We start from the raw sequence: 17,527 nt of genomic DNA, 5'->3' as shown, positions 1-17,527 counted from the left end.
TGGTCCATATCTCGCATGCTCTGCTGGAGAAGATTAACATCACAATCCACTGCCCAATCATCGACAGATAAGGTTCCATGACGACATGGTTTACGGCTATAAAAGCGGCCCCGGCAGTTCCCTTCTTCAGTGGGCGAGGCAACAGCAGCAGGGCACCATGTTGATCCATTGTCTGTTCATCATGCAGGTATGTTACCTTGCCAATTCTCGGTGCATCCATTCTGATGACCGATATATGCTGCTGTTCCCTCACCTACATGAATGCAACCATGATTTTGTCTATATTTCTTTGTATCCTGCTCTATTAAATGCTGCCCGCAGGTTTTGATTGAGCGGCGATGTGGAAGTTAACCCTGGTCCCAACGCTCGTTCTCAGCACGACCCTGCCTCCCAAACCTGGTTGACAGATGTTGATAAACAACCTGAAGTAGTGGAAATGCTCTCCGAACTCCCAAATGCCCAAAAGAAACTGGCTCTATATATTGCTGAGATCAAAATGTTTCAATCGCCTGTCAACACAAAGTTTGAGACTTTGGAAGCTTGTGTATCTTCTCTGAAGTCACCTTCAACGTCCAGTGGTGCACAGGATTCTAATGACAACCTACACACTCAAATCCAGCAATTAAAGAACGCTATATCAACTCTCTCTTGCAGAAACGACAATTTAGAAAACAGGTCATGAAGGAACAACATTATCATACCATATTTACTCGATTCTAAGCACCCCCTTTTTTTCACGATCGCAATGCCCACAGCGAGGGGGGGTGCTCAGATTCGAAAAATCTATAATGACCCCCCCTCCCTCTTTCTGCTGCGACATTAAGACGAGACGGGTGCGAGAAATAACATTTTATTTTGCAAACATTCGAAAGAAAAATCAGTGCAGACAGTGAACCCACCGCTTGTATCGGATGCTCAGTTACTATCACTGCCACTTGAGTTCGTCACACCACTTGAACCGCCGCTCTCGGTATCCCACCAGCAGGTCGCCTTCCATTCCGTCGAAGTGGTTTGTGATCGAGCACTTCTTAAATTATTTGACCACAACAACCACTTGGACCCGCTTCCAAGTGTCCGAAATCCACTTTGCGATGGTTGATGGGGACGCTTTGTGCAGCTTTTGCCGTACAGCCATACAGTCCGGCTGTACGGAGTACTCATGCCGCGGACGCCGTTTCACCTCAGGACTCCAACGGCTGCGGCTCAATGACAGGGTGAGCAAGCGCCCTTGGCTACGCACTCTTCCCAACAAATAGGGGGGTGCTTAGATTCGCATGCAAGCTTTTTTCACAATTTTTGCGCGAAAATAGAGGGGGGGTGCTTAGAATCGGGGGGTGATTAGAATCGCGAAAATACGGTACATGGTCTCAGCGAGGGCCCTAACAAGAATTATAAGGAACTTTCTTCCAACATTGCTAAGTGTTTTCAGGACACTCTTAAAATCGCATGTCCACGTATCGAAAGGTGTCATAGACTTGGCAATAACTTTAGAGGCCAGTCATGTCCCGTTATTATGAAGCTCCTTGATTTTCAGGATAAGGTGCTGGTGCTGAGAAATTGCTATAAACTTAAAAACACTAGCCTTCAAGTTTCAGAAGACTTCTCGCCACAGGTTCGCAATATTTGCAAGAAGCTCTGGGAACCATCCTGCTCTCATAGGGGTAGTGGCTCATCTGTCCAACTTCGATTTCGCCATGTATTTATTGACAGGGTACGATATGACTATGACTGGGATAGCACATCCAATACTCTCCTCAGAAGTTTGTCACAGGTTTTGCTTTGCTGACGGGCACACAACTACACAGTTTTCTTAAATGTGCGCACCTACGCAGTTCGATTACACTATGGACGTAAATATTAGTGCAAGAGCAGGAACAGGTGAGAGTTGCGAAATATTCTCCTGTGCGCATTTTCAAAGCCTTAAACTATGTGTAAAACAATGCATCAAATTGTTTACTCTTATAAGGTTGTTTCCTTTTTTATTATTGTTATTCATGAATGAAGACGCAAAATATTTTTTTCTCCCTTTACGGTCACCCTAGAAAAATTACGGTAAATTTTTTTCGAAATAAGTTCCTAAGAAGAATTGGAACCTGCAATAAAAAAAAATCGACTCTTGACGGTCACATTTGGCGAAAAAAATCGACCCTTAAAGGGTTAAACGCTAATTCAACAAGCCTTGTCACCAATTTCTCTAAATTTCTTTCCTTGGTCTCTTCTTACTCGCCACATATTATCGGCATTACTGAGACCTGGTTACATGATGGTGTGCATAATTCTGAGGTAACCCCCCCTGGTTTCAAAGTGGTTCGGCGTGACAGAAAATTTGGGAGAGGAGGCGGTGTTGCTATATTTCTTCAATCTCACCTTCACTTCTCTGTGCTCCTTACCCCAACTGATACTGAGTCTGTGTGGTGTAATGTACAACTTGAAAATATGTCTTTGATTATAGAGGTCGTTTACCATCTCCCTGGTTCTAATATTGAGCATTTACACAATCTATGTGAATTTTTTCATAGTCATAATACGTCTTCATCCAATGTTATCTGCATGGGCAATTTTAATGCTCCTTGTGTTGATTGGTCTGCTATGAAATTAAGCGGACATAAAGTAGCTATCTGGCAGGAGTTCAGGAATCCACTCAACAAACTTTCGTCCTTGATCTTGTCTTCCTTACTACATCTCTTTTTAATGCTGGTTACGAATGCAATGTTATTGATGGAGTATCTGACCACAATACTGCGTTAATTTCAGTTCCTGGCATCGTCCCTAAATCCCGCTATATCTATTGCAGATTTCCTGACTTTAACCGCGCTGATGATTCGGCAATAACAGATGCCCATGCAATTATTTTCATGAGTTTGAACTAATAAGTACCACTAGTGATACTAATACCTTGACAAGCTTCTTCAAAAATCTTGTCAGTAAGTGTATCAACCTTTTTATTCCTTAGAAACAAAGAAAACAAACACTGAAATTCCTTGGGTGACTGGGACCTTTTGCATTTATCACATCGATCGAAATGCTCTGGTGACTCAACAAAACTCATGCAATTCCATAGCGCTAAAAAAGAATTCTGTTCTAAAATGGTTGCTGCAAAAGAATTTTATTACAAGGTAACCTTGCCGAAATTAATGCTGGCTAATCCCCGAAAATTTTGGAAAGCTATCCTACCATCTGGGTCATCCTTGGACACATTATTAATTAACAATGTTGCAGTTTCTGAGACAATAGCTTTTTTTAACACCTACTTCCACTCTGTCTTTATGAGTGATAACTCTGTAACCCTTGTTTTTGATTCTGAACCATACCCTCCAATTTATTATATATCACTGTTTACTGAGGGTGCACTTAATCCTAAACTTAGACACCAAGAAGTCCTGTGGTCCCGACAGCATGCAGACTGTTTTTCTCGTTCAATACCCTTCAGTACAGCAGATATCTAACAATTATCTTTAGAAAATCTCTCTCAACCGCCACCGTTCCTCCCTTGTGGAAACTTGCTTCAATTTCGCCCTTATTTAAGTCGAGTAACTTTCAACTGTTATCTAATTTTAGGCCGATCTCCTTAAAATCACACTCATGTAAATTACTCGAACACATTATCTTTCCACATATTATGGAATATTCTTAAACTAACATAATTTTACGCGCATTCCAGCATGGTTTTATACGTGGCCTTAGCACTATAACACAAGTGACAGAATTCGTTCATGACATCAGCAGCTCGTTACACATAGGAGATTGTTGCTATTTTTATTGACTTTGCAAAGGCCTTCGACACTGTCTCACACCCTAAATTTATGCACAAGCTGTTTGCTATACTAAAAAATGCATCTTTGGTTGGCTGGATATCGGACTTTATTTCCCAGCATTCGCAATATGTATGTTTCAACACTACTAACTCACCCTTGATGCCTGTTTCATCAGGGGTTCCCAAAGGTTCAGTACTGGGTCCTCTTTTATTCCTGCTTTATATTAATGACCTGCCCCTACACATCTCAATTAAAATATGCCTTTTTTGCAGACAATTACGTTTTATATCATGCGATTAAGTCTCCTACTGATCATGTTGTCCTTAACAATTATTTTGCTGACTTCTGTAACTGGTCCAAAGCAGGGCAAATGAATATTAACTTTTCCAAAACTGTCTCCATGTCCTTTACATGACGCTCATACCCTTCCTTCTTTGCCTATGCCTTTAACAATATTACTTTAAATAGCGTCTTCGAATTCAAATATTTAGGTATCCTACTAACACCCAATTTGTCATGGTCGAATACATTGATGTCACCTGTAAAAAGGCCCTTAAAAGACTAGGCTACTTACATCGTACACTGTGCCTTGCTCCTCAAGAAACTAAACTTTTTACATATAAAACCCTCATTCACCCCATCCTCGAATATGGCTGCCCCCATTGTATGGAACTTATACAAACACTGTGACATCAAAAAACTAGAATAACTGCAAAAAAATGCAGTGCGTTTTGTTTGTAGGAGATATGACAAGGAATTTTTGCCGTCTAACTCTCTTCCCCTACTTGGTCTCACTCCTCTTGCAGAGCGTCGCAAACTTGAATGCCTAAAATTTCTTCACATGTTAATCAATTCTCCTCGCCTCTCCTCTCTAGATAGCTACTTGACTTTTTCCAAACCCTCCTGTACGAGGAGTCACCCTGCTCTAAATATCTCAACCTTTTTTGCCAGCATTGATTCCTTTAAATATTTTTCCATCAACAATTGAAGTCTGGAATTCATTAATGGGCAACATCCGTTCACTAACACAGGAACATCAACAATTGAAGTCTGGAATTCATTAATGGGCAACATCCGTTCACTAACACAGGAACAAATCACGCAAGCTTGTTTATAAATTTAGTATGTTTGTTGTTCATCCCACTCCTGCAATAGCCTCATTGAGGCTGCAGTATGTATAAATAAATAAATGTTGAGGACGCCATGGTTAAAGCACATGGCTGCCAATAAGGAGCAGGCTACACTGCTGCAGTACTTGCAGCCAAAGAAATAAATAGTTTGTGTGAAGCTTTAAGTGAATATTTAGTGTACCATGATTGATTCATTGATTTATACAAGTTCTTTATGCATTTTTTACGTGATTATACATATTGAATTTTGGCCATATCGAACTATATTGCGATCATCAAGCGGTTTGATATATTGAGGTTTGACTGTAATTCAGTAACGCATCTGCGTCACACGGAGCGCCTGTGTGGTTGTGGTTCGGAATGACTTTTTGCCAAGCGATGTCCAATGCCGACATTGGATATTTTGCGGCACGGGGCCCTTAACGCTATCACTTTAATACATCAAAGCTAGACTGCCAGCTACAGAAGCAACATTCAGGTCCATGGGTGACCAGCCGGCAATTACCATGCATCTGCCAACTACATCAGTGCACTTGATGCACAAAATGGCAAAAGCTCCCAACTTAAATTGCATAACAAAGCCCAAACTCCCATTATTTCATAATGAAGGTCACAAGTGGCTATTGAGACAATTTTGAATATATGGCATGTGCACTGGCATGCAAACCAGGGAGCAAAAGTATACAGACCACAGGCTTGCCAAAAAAATCTGAATTTATTTGTAATTAAGACACACAAACTGAAATTGATGTGTACACTGAAAAGGCCGCGATGCCAAGTTTGGACTGCAGTCCTAGTTGTAAGTTATTTTCACAGGCGGAGAAGAAAATCAGCTTTATTGTGGACACCTTGGTCCGTACCCTTTCTCTTAGAAAAGTACATCTGATAATAATGGGGCTGCCATGGTCAAAGTTAAAACACTAGTGAAATAATTAGAATTCAGTCCTGTGAGCACGTTTTGAACGGGAACTAGACATTGCCAGCAGAAAAGAACAAACACTGATAGCTCAGTAAAAGTACAAAAAGTGCAGGTAGCAATGTGGCAGATCATGCTGCTGAAAAAAATCAAACAAAATATCACACTGCATTAAAATTTATTTTGTTACTGTTACACATTGGCCCTATGGTGCATGTGGCAAAACTCACTGTGAACCTCCCCCCCTCCCCCCCAGAAGAATAAGATAACTTTGTTTATTATAATTTTATGCAAGTCAACAGGACATTTCATGTCAATTACAGAGCAAGCCTCACCTGCTGCTGTGTTCACGGCCACTGGCACTTGCACTTGTATCACTCTTGGTGTTGCAAGATGAAGGTTGGTTCCTGTTCCCACTGCTGTTGGTGCTAGAACTGTTGGTGCGCTAACTTGCATAGGTGTGACTCCTGACATAAAAAGCAAAACACACTTTTGTGATTGCGATTAGATTACGATTCTGATTCACCTCTCAATTTGAGAACCTACGACAGGCAGCAAGCAATGCCAAACCCAAAAGTGAAAAAGTGCCCACTCTTAAAGGGACTGACAACCAATTTCCATGGTACCCATATTTTTTTAGTGCAACGTCTAATCACGTTTAATCATGAAGTGCTAATGCAGAAAATGCCGTGGAAGATTCTTTTATAAGAATTTTTTTATCTGCAGTGAGTATGTAGTCGTTCACTGGAAGCATTTGAAAATGGTTATACGTGAGCATGACAGAGATTATACGCCGGCATTAGTGGCAGGCAGACAGGTGTTTGTAGCTGTAACAAAGTATGATTTTTTTATCAAGTCGATGTTCCCGTGATTCATGTTTTCAGTGGCTATTATCGCAGAATATTTCTTAAATTTTCTTATTTTAGAAATGTATTCTGTGATAATAGCTATGTGCTTTCATGGTTTCCTGTCCAACTGCTTTGGTATTTAACCAGTCAAATTGAAACTAATCGGATCGAAAATGAAACGACTCCCTTGCACGTGATACAGTGTTCAGCGTGTTGCCGTAGCCATGTGTGCATGTTGGTTTCCGAAGCATAGAATAATGTGCGAGTGTCTAATAATGTACCAACTGCAATTTTAAGCAATAATTAGGCCGTACTTAATAACAGTCTACTTACTACAGTTATTTCATAGAATACACCCGAAGTACCACTATTTCACCGCCAGGTCTCACTACTTACTGGTTTTTGAGACTTTCTTTGCCAATTTAATATTATTATTCCCACTTAAATCGCGAACAGTGTGCTGGATTCCATCACTATAAATCATGATAATTTCATTTCCATGAACGTCTCACAACACATTCCGGTCAGTTGTCAGTCCCTTTAACTGTCAGTGCCGACCGTGGTCGACCCGTGCGCTGCCGATGAGCGCACGGAGTGGTGCTGCGTCCTGAGATGTGCAGCCCTAGCTTTTGTCCGTCAAGCAGATTGGCCTTAATGAGGCAACAGTAACCCAAAGAAACCACCTGCCAAAGAGACGGAAAAACCCTTCTGTTCCTAGAAGAAAAGTGGAAAACTGGGTGCTCAACAAAGCACCAAATTTGAGAACCACTAGATTAATGCATTCTCTGAAGTTCAAATAAGTCTTAGCATAAAGAACAAGTGAAGTAAGAACACCACGTCACGTTATTTCTGCTTGTGCAGACCTCTCCATTATTTGCCTATGAGATGTTTTCAATAAGTATCCTTCCAATTTTTCATTTTATTTAGACCTATCAAAAATCCTTTGGTGATTGCAATGCTAGACTCACCTGCAACAGTATTCAAAGGCACCGTTACTGGTACCTGCACTACCCTTGGTGTTGTGAAAGCTGTCATGGTGCTTGTGCCGATGAATTTGGGTGCCATCATAAGTAGGCTACTTGGCATCGTCGATGCTGCCACAGCTGTTCTTGCTGAGGTTGTTGCTGGTGAACCAGTCATTGTCAATGTTGCTGTTTGCACAAATCAGAAATAGTTTTTATCAGAACCTCTCATGCATAGCTACAGTAAAATCCCAAGAGTAAAATCCCGCCTAAAATCGAGAGAAAATCAAGAGAAAATATAAGGTGGGCTAACTTTCAGTGTACCTACAAGAACTAGAACATTATTTTATAAAACTAGAAAACCTTGCCAAAAGCAGGGGTGGGTTATCTTTCAGGGGTGGGGCATCTCTCGGGATTTTGTGGTACATATATGCAAATTGTGCTTCATTTTTAAGAAACATTAAGCAAAGTGTATAATATTTAGCATACTGCAGGCAGACACAAAGTATCTACACTATCCCAGTTAGTTAATGGCATTTCTGTGTGTTATGGTGTACATTAAAGGCCAGCCGCAAGACAATATTGGGCAATGTAAAAAGCCTAGTTTCAGATGGTGCATGAAAAGATAGCAGAAAAGATTAGCAACGTCTGCTGCCGGGCTAGTTGGTACATGGTTTTTAGAAACGGTTTTAGGCGCAAAACATAGGACAGAGACAATAGAATAAAAGACAATGGACAGGCACAGAAATAGATGTTTCTGACAAAACTGAAAAATAAAACACCATTACGACTGGCCAGAAGTGGCACATGATCCACATGTTTAGAACCAGCGTGACTCCTTGGCATGACCTCCGAGATTAGGCGGCGTCCGCGGCTGCCTGTCACGCACTGAAAAATCTCAGAGGCGATATGCTGTGATTTGTGTCATACCCTCTAATCACTAGTTTCACACATCATTTGCTTAGGTACTATTTAAAGGCTACTAATAAAAAAATTACAAAATAATTGGCCCTGCTGCTACGTTAAGATTGCTTCAATAGTTTATCAGGGTGTCTACCAAGTCGACATTTCCAAATTCCCTGAGTTTTCCAGGTTTTCCCTGAGTGCCTTTGCGAAATTCCCTGAGTGACGCAGAACGCAGACGGGCTGAAACCATGTCACCCAACGCTGTCACTCTCAAGTAAGCATATGAAAAAAAAATTTAGAAAACACGACTTAATTCAGTTTGAATACTAAAATGTAGTGTTTATGTTATTCAAAAAGAGAATAGAAAGTAGCGGTTAGTAAAATGCACAGCAAATAAAATGTCTTCAAAAAAATAGCAAATCGAGTTGGGCATCCTCAAATACGAATAAAAAGGAGATGCATACAGAAGCAAATATTTTTGAATATGAGCTATTTCTATCAACTGATAGCAAGCTCAGTGGTATGAGGCCCAAATTTTGTCACAATTAGATTCTCTCTCAACAGCTCGTAAGTCAACCTCAGCTGTCCTGACATACTCTCAGCCCGCGCATGATGCCTCAGTGTTGTGTTTCACTGCTTTAAAGAGTTTATTTTGGTTTGGATGAGGGACACCTGCATCTCGGCATCAGCCAACACTTTCTTTCTTTTTTGAGCTCAAGCACCTTCAAAACGGCGGCAGCAAGCTTCCTTTCCTGTTCATTCCTCAATACGTAGGTTCTTTCTGTTCTTGTCCTCCTTTCGCAACTGGTTCGCCCCACGGACCATTTCAAGCATCTTCTTGGTCAGTTGCATAGTCAAGTCCGATTTTTCGAATACCCTAGGGGCCGCGAAAACGTCTAAAGAATCAGCCAGTTGGAAAAAATAAGTGCCTGTCATTTACTGCCCTTAAAGGCTCAAACCGCCACAGGCACATTCGAAAACTCTCTGAAGACCTGTCAGAACACATATTAGGCATATCGGTGCTCGTGCTGTAACAGGAGATACCGGATGCATGCGTGTATAATTAAGGAATACATACTGTGTCCCGTGGTAATTGCCCCTTCCCACTCTTGTTATGCTTCACTGCAATACTTTTGTGTATTCTTCACCAAGTAATATTTTTGTACAGAGGCGAAGTTGACTTTCGTGAACCGGCATTATGCAACGTACCGTGGTTTTTAAGCTTCTAAGCCATTTGCGAGGACCACAAAGGTGCAGTTGGTATCATTGCCGACAGCAGCGAATTCTTTCAATGAAAAACATGGCACTTAACAGCAAGAAGTTTTAATAGCGAATGTCGAAGCAGCTAAGCCTCGCGTTGCCGCGGTGGTGGCTACGGCTGCCAGCGGATCTGCATGCGAGAGCGCCGGTTCGAGGCGGCGAGGTAATCAAAACAGCCGCGGTGGAGGCTTTTATTAATGCCGTTTCGGACCTGCGGTCACAGCAAAAAGTCCAGAAAATCGGAAGGCGAAGGGTTCTTGCGTCCGAAATTTCACACGTTCTGATAAGTTGACTCTATGGAGTGGTGACGTGGTGGTGCCGCGAAGCCGTCCAAATTATCGGGCATACGAAATGTCGGTTGTTGACTGTACACGGGAAACTCCTGCCGCCAACAACCAGGGCGTCAAAGACGATTCATTACGATTCCTGTCTGTTAGTCAAGCCAGCATTACCACGACTTTTGACCCTTTCAACAAAATTACCGCTAATTTACCCTGATGAGACAGAGATTCCCTGAGTTTCCCCCGAGGTTTTTCAGACTACTCAATATCCCTGAGAAATGCCGGTTTTCCCGGTTGGTAGACACCCTGTATATACTATTTATTAATAAAATATTTAGCACCAAATGAAATTACATTGCAACTGGCCTTTAAGTGAATCAACCTGTTCTATAGTCCCATTAGATTTCAGTGTGCATTAAAGAACCACAAGGGGTCAAAATTAATTTTGAGCATTCTACTAATGGCACCCTTGTAGCATGAGTAGGAGATTTTAACGCTTCAAGGGTCAGATCATTGGGGAAATGCAACCCACAAGGTCCCATTAACTTATTGCCAGACACTCACTTGTGGGCGCATTCCACAACAAGTGTTACTAAATGTTCCCGCGGGACAGCCTGTGAATGACACTAGTGATGAAGTGCACTTGGTCAAAATGACACTAAATCTGCCCGTGCCAGGGGCGTAAGGCAAAGGGGGCGGATTACTTCCAGGCTAAGGATTTTGGAAAAGAGATACCTTTGCTTTATATACGAATAAACATGGTAGTCAACCCTCGATATATAAAGCATGGGTATAATGAAATAAACCTTTAAAAATTTCTCGTCAAATACATACGAACCAGCTTATAACAACATTAGAGTGTCTGGAAAATTCCACTGTTATAACCAGTAATTGTTATAACCATGTTGCATGAAAAACAAAACAAAGAGGGGACAGACATCAAAACATTTTAATTAGAATGAAAGAAGTATTGTCAGACCTGCTTACAACATTACCAGATTTAACAACACACAGATGTAACAATGAGTAGCAGTGTCATCGTGAACTTTAGTGTGTGTTCTATCAGTTAAGAATAATGTTCCCATGCCGTGTTATTGGTTATAACAAATTTGGCTACTGGGTGTCTGCATCAGAAAGAAAAAGGAGCACAAGATCCTGTAAAAGAAAACACGAACCACTGTCCCCATTCCAAAAAACAATTAGACTCTGCCAAGCAAGGGTGGCTGTGAGCACAGTCAACTTGTGCTTTGGAGGGGTGGAAAGGAGGCGGGAGGGACACGCATGATGCTGACAATTTAATTATTATACAGTCGAACCACGATTCAACAAAGTTGTACTTGCAGCGAAACTTTGTCAAATCGCGAATTTAGTTAAATCACGAAGTTCGTAAATTTGAGGTTTTAAAGTTTCAGTGTTATAAACAACTTCACAAATTCCCAAAGCATTCCTGGTAGATAGCATCTTGTTAGTAAGCACTTATAAACAAATCACAAGAAAGTTGGGCCATAATAGTGCAGTATAAGCACCAGCGCGTGCGGTGCTGATCGCGCCGAGAGCAATGCATTGACGGGGCTAACGGCATCCAAGATCTGCGTATGTTGCAATGTGTAACACCAATATCTTGCCGCCTATAAGCATGGCATTATGGCTGACCACGTTTATTGCCCAGAACCAATGGTCACAAATTAAAAACAAAAGTGTGAGAAGATACGAATTTTCATCCCAAGCAAAAAAGAAACATAAATAGATAGGGAAGTCACAGCAAAGAGACAACTACACAACGTAAGGTTTGCATTTTTGTCGGTCTCACGAGCGCTCGGGAAAACATTAACAGCTCTCACTCGATGACCACGAACTCACTGTCATAATGCAAGCGAGCACTTTGCACCCCGACTCGGAAACTTCAGATTACGCAACTGCAAACATTATACGGGCATGAACTTTTTATGTGGAAGCATGCTTGAAATAACTTTTGCCTCGTCCAACGTTTGCACAGCATTTTGCTAGATTTACTAGCCATACAGGCACCACGTACATGCTTAGAATGGTCGAAAACTTCGTTAAATCGAAACCGTGTCACAAATTACTTTGTTAAATCGCAAAAAGTACATGGTTTTCAATGCAACTAAGATTTGGAAATGAATATAATTTGTTACATCACGAATTTTGTTAGGTAAGTCAAGGTTCTTTATATTGAAGTTTGACTTTATAACCAGTAATGCAGCATGGGAACATTGTAGTAATAAGCAGTTTATTTCACCACAGAACAGACACAACAGTTAACGGTGCCATGGCTGCTCATTGTTATATCTGATATATTGTTAAAACCGGTATGTTATAAATAGGTTCAACTGTAAATGCTTATAGTGAACATGGGATATAACGAAAGTATTTTGTGTCAGATACGACTTTACCATAATAAAATTCATATAATGATGCTTGACACCTCATCAATATGACAGCAGCAAAGAAACCAACACACAACATCACTTAAGAACACAATGTAAGTTCACTCCAACAAGTTACAAAAAGTAAGCAAACAACTGACTACTGATAGTACATATGCTGTCACAAAAAGCATTAATATATTTTGTTTTGTATCACATGCAACATTGCCACAGCTTTGTTCGGCAGAACTGAGAATGCTGTTAGAAACCTTGCATATTGAATGCAAATCGATACACAGGGTTTCTGTTTCAGTTTCAATATACCTGATGGCAACAGTAGTGCAAAATAAGAAGCAGCTGAGGCTGTTGGGCTGCATGTTTTTGTGTTGTGCGTTTGGCTCAACTGGGTGGTTGTCAATGCGTTTCTCGACTTACGCTACAGAAAGACACACTAAAGAGAAGAATTAGAGTCATATAGGTAAATTACCATTTACAACGCCGAAAAAGTGAGAAATACACAAAAATGAGGAATCTGTGGCGACACTACTTTGCAGTTCCCCCATCAGTTCACCGTGACGTCATGAATTTTGAAGCTATCTACTCAGGCCTAGTTAACCCATTGGCTTCCAAAGCCACCGATATGCCAAGAGTGTGGTATTGTAGCTTTAAAAATTCGTAAATGGCATGACAGCCAGTATATGCTGAACAAGCTTAGAATTGTTGTCAACAGAAAGCACTAGGTGCCAACTTCCAAGGTGTTTCTATATTTTTATGTTTCAATTATTTATTTATTTATTTATTCAAAATACCCCCAAAGGCCCTCATTACGAGGGTATTACATGGGGGGGGGGGGTCAATCACAAGCACTGGTTGTAGTTTGTACATACTAAAAACAAGAGAGGTTAACAGAAGTAATAATACAGTGAAACATAGTTAACATACAAGATAATTAGGTCACAATTATTACAGAGAAAACATTAGTACATATTAGGAGAACATAAGGCAACTGCACTAAAAACACCAACAAATATCGAAAAACATTATATTTGCAGAATGACTGTTCGTGCAAAACACATTTTCCAACACACATGTTTATCGATGCAGCACTGTGGTGCATTTTCTACATTCTATTCCGCTAAATTCTGGCAAACCATAGCCATCATGGCAGTGCCAAAAGCGGGGGAAAAACCAACAGGTGAGAGTGTCAAAAGTACTGTGCTGCTCCCCCATGCCAAGCATTTCAAGCTTTTCCACACAAAAATGAATCTATGACTGGCAGTTAGGTTTCTGAACTGAAAAGTGCTGCTCTGTTTTGTAAATAAAACAGTTATTTGCATTTTTGCTGCATTGATTAATTACTGTAGAGTATTATATAACAATGATGACAACTGAATCATGTGCAAGGCACGTGCAGGACAAAAATAGTTGGTATGTAGGGCCATGTAGCATTGGGTTAATGCCGCACTGGGTTAGCCAATGAGTTCGTTTCTTATCAACAGGCATGTGCGAATAGCAAATTTTGAGTTCAAAGGGAATAGTCATTTGGAACAAATATTTTGGAATTGATCATCCAATAGCTGTTGTGCAAAGAAGTGGCTGCAAGCTCTTGTGCATAGTAACCACTGCGTATTGGAATTAATGACTTGTTCTGTGGAAGAATGAGGCCAAAATTTAGTTCAGTAGGACTCATTAACTAAATGACACAAAGAGATTAATGAATAGCAAGGCATGATGTAACTGCATTTCTTCAAGTAGGAAGTTAATGAGAACAAATGAGTAAAACAGTGCACACATTGAAAATGTAGGCTATTGCAATGTCTAGAGGAAGCGTAAACAAAAGATAGCGCTGTGCCACTGCTTTTATTCTGATTAAATGTCTCAATTACACTTATTAGATACCTCAGTGTTGACACTGTGACCAGAGACTGTGCATGCACACGTGTATAAGGAACACATACTAGGTGCTGTTACAGTGCCCCATTCACTTTTGGTATGCTTCACCACATCAACTTATGCTTCATTGCATAATACAGCTGTGTTGCAGCAAAGCCGTATAAAAGCCAATCACTACACTTTGAAGTGAGTATCGAATAGTACAATATTAGAAGCTACTATTCGAAAACTTGAATATTTGCATGGCATTACTTATTGGTAAAGATGGGCAATACTGTATTCTAAAGGAGCCAAAGTCTGAATTTTGCAAGTTTAAGGAACCTTTACAGCGCCACAATGGCCAAAATGCAAATAAATATTTTTAAATCCATGGCATCACACCGACGTACCAGTGCTGCGCTTTTGGTGTGAAATTCAAAAAAATTTACCTTTGAGCTTCATTTTCTTTTGTGATAATCAGCCTATTGCTGCAAAATTAACAAAGGTGGAGACCTCAATGAATATTTTATCAGTCTAAACTGATTTAGTGTTTTTCTTCAGTGTCCCTTTAACAGATTCGGTCAAGTTAAATTAAAATTTGAAGCGAGAATTTTCCATTCAGTCAGCACAGTTGAGCCATTATTTTGCAGAAAGTGATTGCAGAAAAGAAAAATGTGGCATATCTACTTCTTTGCTTGGTTGTCACTTAGCTACACGTAAGGACTGTTCTTTACCTTTTATTTTTTAGTTTAAATACACAAGATGTTCAATTTAAAAATAGCAGGTGGTGGCCTCACCTGCAGTAGGGTTCATAGCTGCTGGTACTTGCACTAGTTTTGGAACTCCAAGATGTTTTGTTACACACGCATTGAGGAACGTCTGTGATATCAGTTGTAGGTTGGCTGCTCTTGCTGCTGCTGACGCCGCCACCGATTCTGATGGCTTCCTTCGCAGTGAATCACCTCGTGGAAGAAGAGAACGAAGAACACCTTGCATCACACCCTCTCATAGTACATAAAAAAACAGTAAAATTATTTTTAAGATGATCTGTCTAGATATGCAACACCAGTGCACAACAGAGTGTGTCCTGTGAAGAGCACACGCGTCCATTCCCTCCCGTGTACTCACTGTCAAGTTCGCACATTGTGCACGCAATGAGAACCAGCGTAGACATAGAAGAGGCACACTACTCCCTCTCTCAGTTCTGCTTCACTCTCACGACGCGTGTACCCTTTCCCCCCCTGACTCATGGGGAGGTATTCAATGGGTGAGGAGGACATTCCCCTTGCAAAGGTAAAAAGGTATAAAATAGCATCACCGGGGGAGACTACCTCTCTCTGGCGCCCCAACCTCGAACCTGCCAGATAGGAATACCTGCTGCAACCCATACCTCGTCGCGAGGCAGTTTACCTGCCGCGACGCGGTCAACCAGAGGGCAGCCGTTGCTGTTGTTGTGCGGGACCGCAGCGGAGGAGTGACAGCGACGGCAGCGGCCACCCCGTCCGGCACTGCCGCTGTCATTACCGACACAACCCAAATCGCGGCAGACAGAGCCGGGGACCATGGGGACGCCGACCGCGATGTCGAGAAGTTTCCGGCCACGTACCGAGAGGCGCTTGGTCACTACAGGAAGGAACGAAGGAAATATCCACAACCCCACGGGCAGATGTACAGGTCCCAGGCGGTCGACCTGAGACGGTTGCAGACGGGCACTTTCAGCAACCTACCACTTGCCCCACCTGTGGCCCAAGCTGCACTCGTCGCCCAGCTGCCTGTGGTGCGAGCACGAACGGGCCAATATGGCCCATGTGCTTTGGGAATGCCAACACCATGAGGAAGAAGGACCAAGAGGAAGGGGGAAGAAAACAGCAGGACCCTCTGAAGCTGGGCACCTCGCTGAGAGATGGCAAGCCACCCTCCTCAGTGAGGCACCTGCAACCCATGAGTGACCTCGTTTGGCTGACTACCACACGCACCGAGGCAAGCCTGTTTATTACTTATTACAGAGTGGACTTCCCTCTGCAAGTGTTTTTCACTGTTTGTAGCAATAGAAGTGGTTACAGTTGACACTGCTGGTTGCCTTATTCATAAGAACCCAATGAAGCTGCGTTTACACGCACTACGAATTGTGGAGTACGACGGAACAGCTGTGTGTTGCTAGATCCCGGAGCTTGGCTTCTGCTCTACCCTAGGCAGAGCGTACCCCCACAATACAGAAATGCCGACAAGTTATGCAAACATCATTGTGCCACACAATCTTTACTGTTACCACTGTGGCCAAGATGCAAGGCTCCTCAAGAAGTATTTGCAAATATGCAAACCACATTGCAAACTATAAGTGCATTAACACTGTAACTATGAGCCTTTGTAAAAGTTTGACATGCAAACAGCTTGTGCTCAGCAGCAGAATGCCATAGTCACCAGCCATTTCAAGACAGCCCTCTTCTTTTAATTATTTTCTTTGAAGGAAAAGAATGTGATACACAACTTAGTGTGAATTTGTGTAAGCACTCTAAGAGGTGCAATGGCAAGGATATGGGTCAAGAGGAACTTCAAAGAAAGATGTCAAAATGCACCCAACGTGAAGCGAAGTGCCCGAGTGTTGTCTTTAGGCACTGTCAACTTGGTGCATATAGGCCAAAGGAAAGTACTAAACAATTAATTACCTATTCAAAATTTGTTAGCATTCAATTGTGTTCACTTACGTTCACATTGTGTTCAGGGACAGAATCACAAGACTAAGATAAGAGACTCTGTAGTGACATGTTCTGTCAATGTACACAAGAGAGTATATGCACCATGGGACGACAGACCACTGTGAATGACCTAAAGATACACCAAAGAAAAAGCTTTATTTAATCTGGACAGCTAGACACACTCCTGAAACTGCAAATACTAGATCAGTCTTACAGTGAGTGGAGATAAAAACTATAAACAACCCAAAAATAGGTTTTCGGTGGTGGCATCACATTGAAATTCCTGCACTAGCTTCCCGTGACATAACAGGCTTTAGCAGATTCTTATCAAGGCTAGTTAATTTCTACAACAGCAAAAAAAAAAAACTAATATTGTATGATCTCAAGTAAGGGCTGCATTCATGTACAGGCTGCTGGAACCAAAAAATAAAGATATAATAAATTCCACTGAGAGGCCATCATATTTAGTGCATTGATGCTGCCAGGTACAGCTTGGCAGATATTGCTTCATAGT

General features: G+C 41.5%; 1 protein-coding gene across 3 annotated transcripts in view; it reads right to left on the bottom strand.

Annotated features, from left to right (window-relative positions):
• LOC142579408 (uncharacterized) overlaps positions 1-17,527 on the bottom strand; it is a 149,197-nt gene that overhangs the window by 36,598 nt on the left and 95,072 nt on the right. For all 3 annotated transcript variants that reach the window (XM_075689555.1, XM_075689556.1, XM_075689557.1), the window contains exons 23-25: positions 15,115-15,279; positions 7,618-7,800; positions 6,137-6,268 (exon numbers count right to left, since the gene is read on the bottom strand). In XM_075689555.1, the coding sequence (XP_075545670.1) occupies positions 6,137-6,268; positions 7,618-7,800; positions 15,115-15,279 (480 nt within the window). The remainder of the gene's footprint in view (positions 1-6,136; positions 6,269-7,617; positions 7,801-15,114; positions 15,280-17,527) is intronic.

This window comes from Dermacentor variabilis, chromosome 4, assembly GCF_050947875.1.
Source record: "Dermacentor variabilis isolate Ectoservices chromosome 4, ASM5094787v1, whole genome shotgun sequence".
Classification (NCBI taxonomy): Eukaryota; Metazoa; Arthropoda; class Arachnida; order Ixodida; family Ixodidae; genus Dermacentor; species Dermacentor variabilis.
The sequence above is the reverse complement of the archived record's forward strand: the minus strand, read 5'-3'. Positions and strand labels throughout refer to the sequence as shown.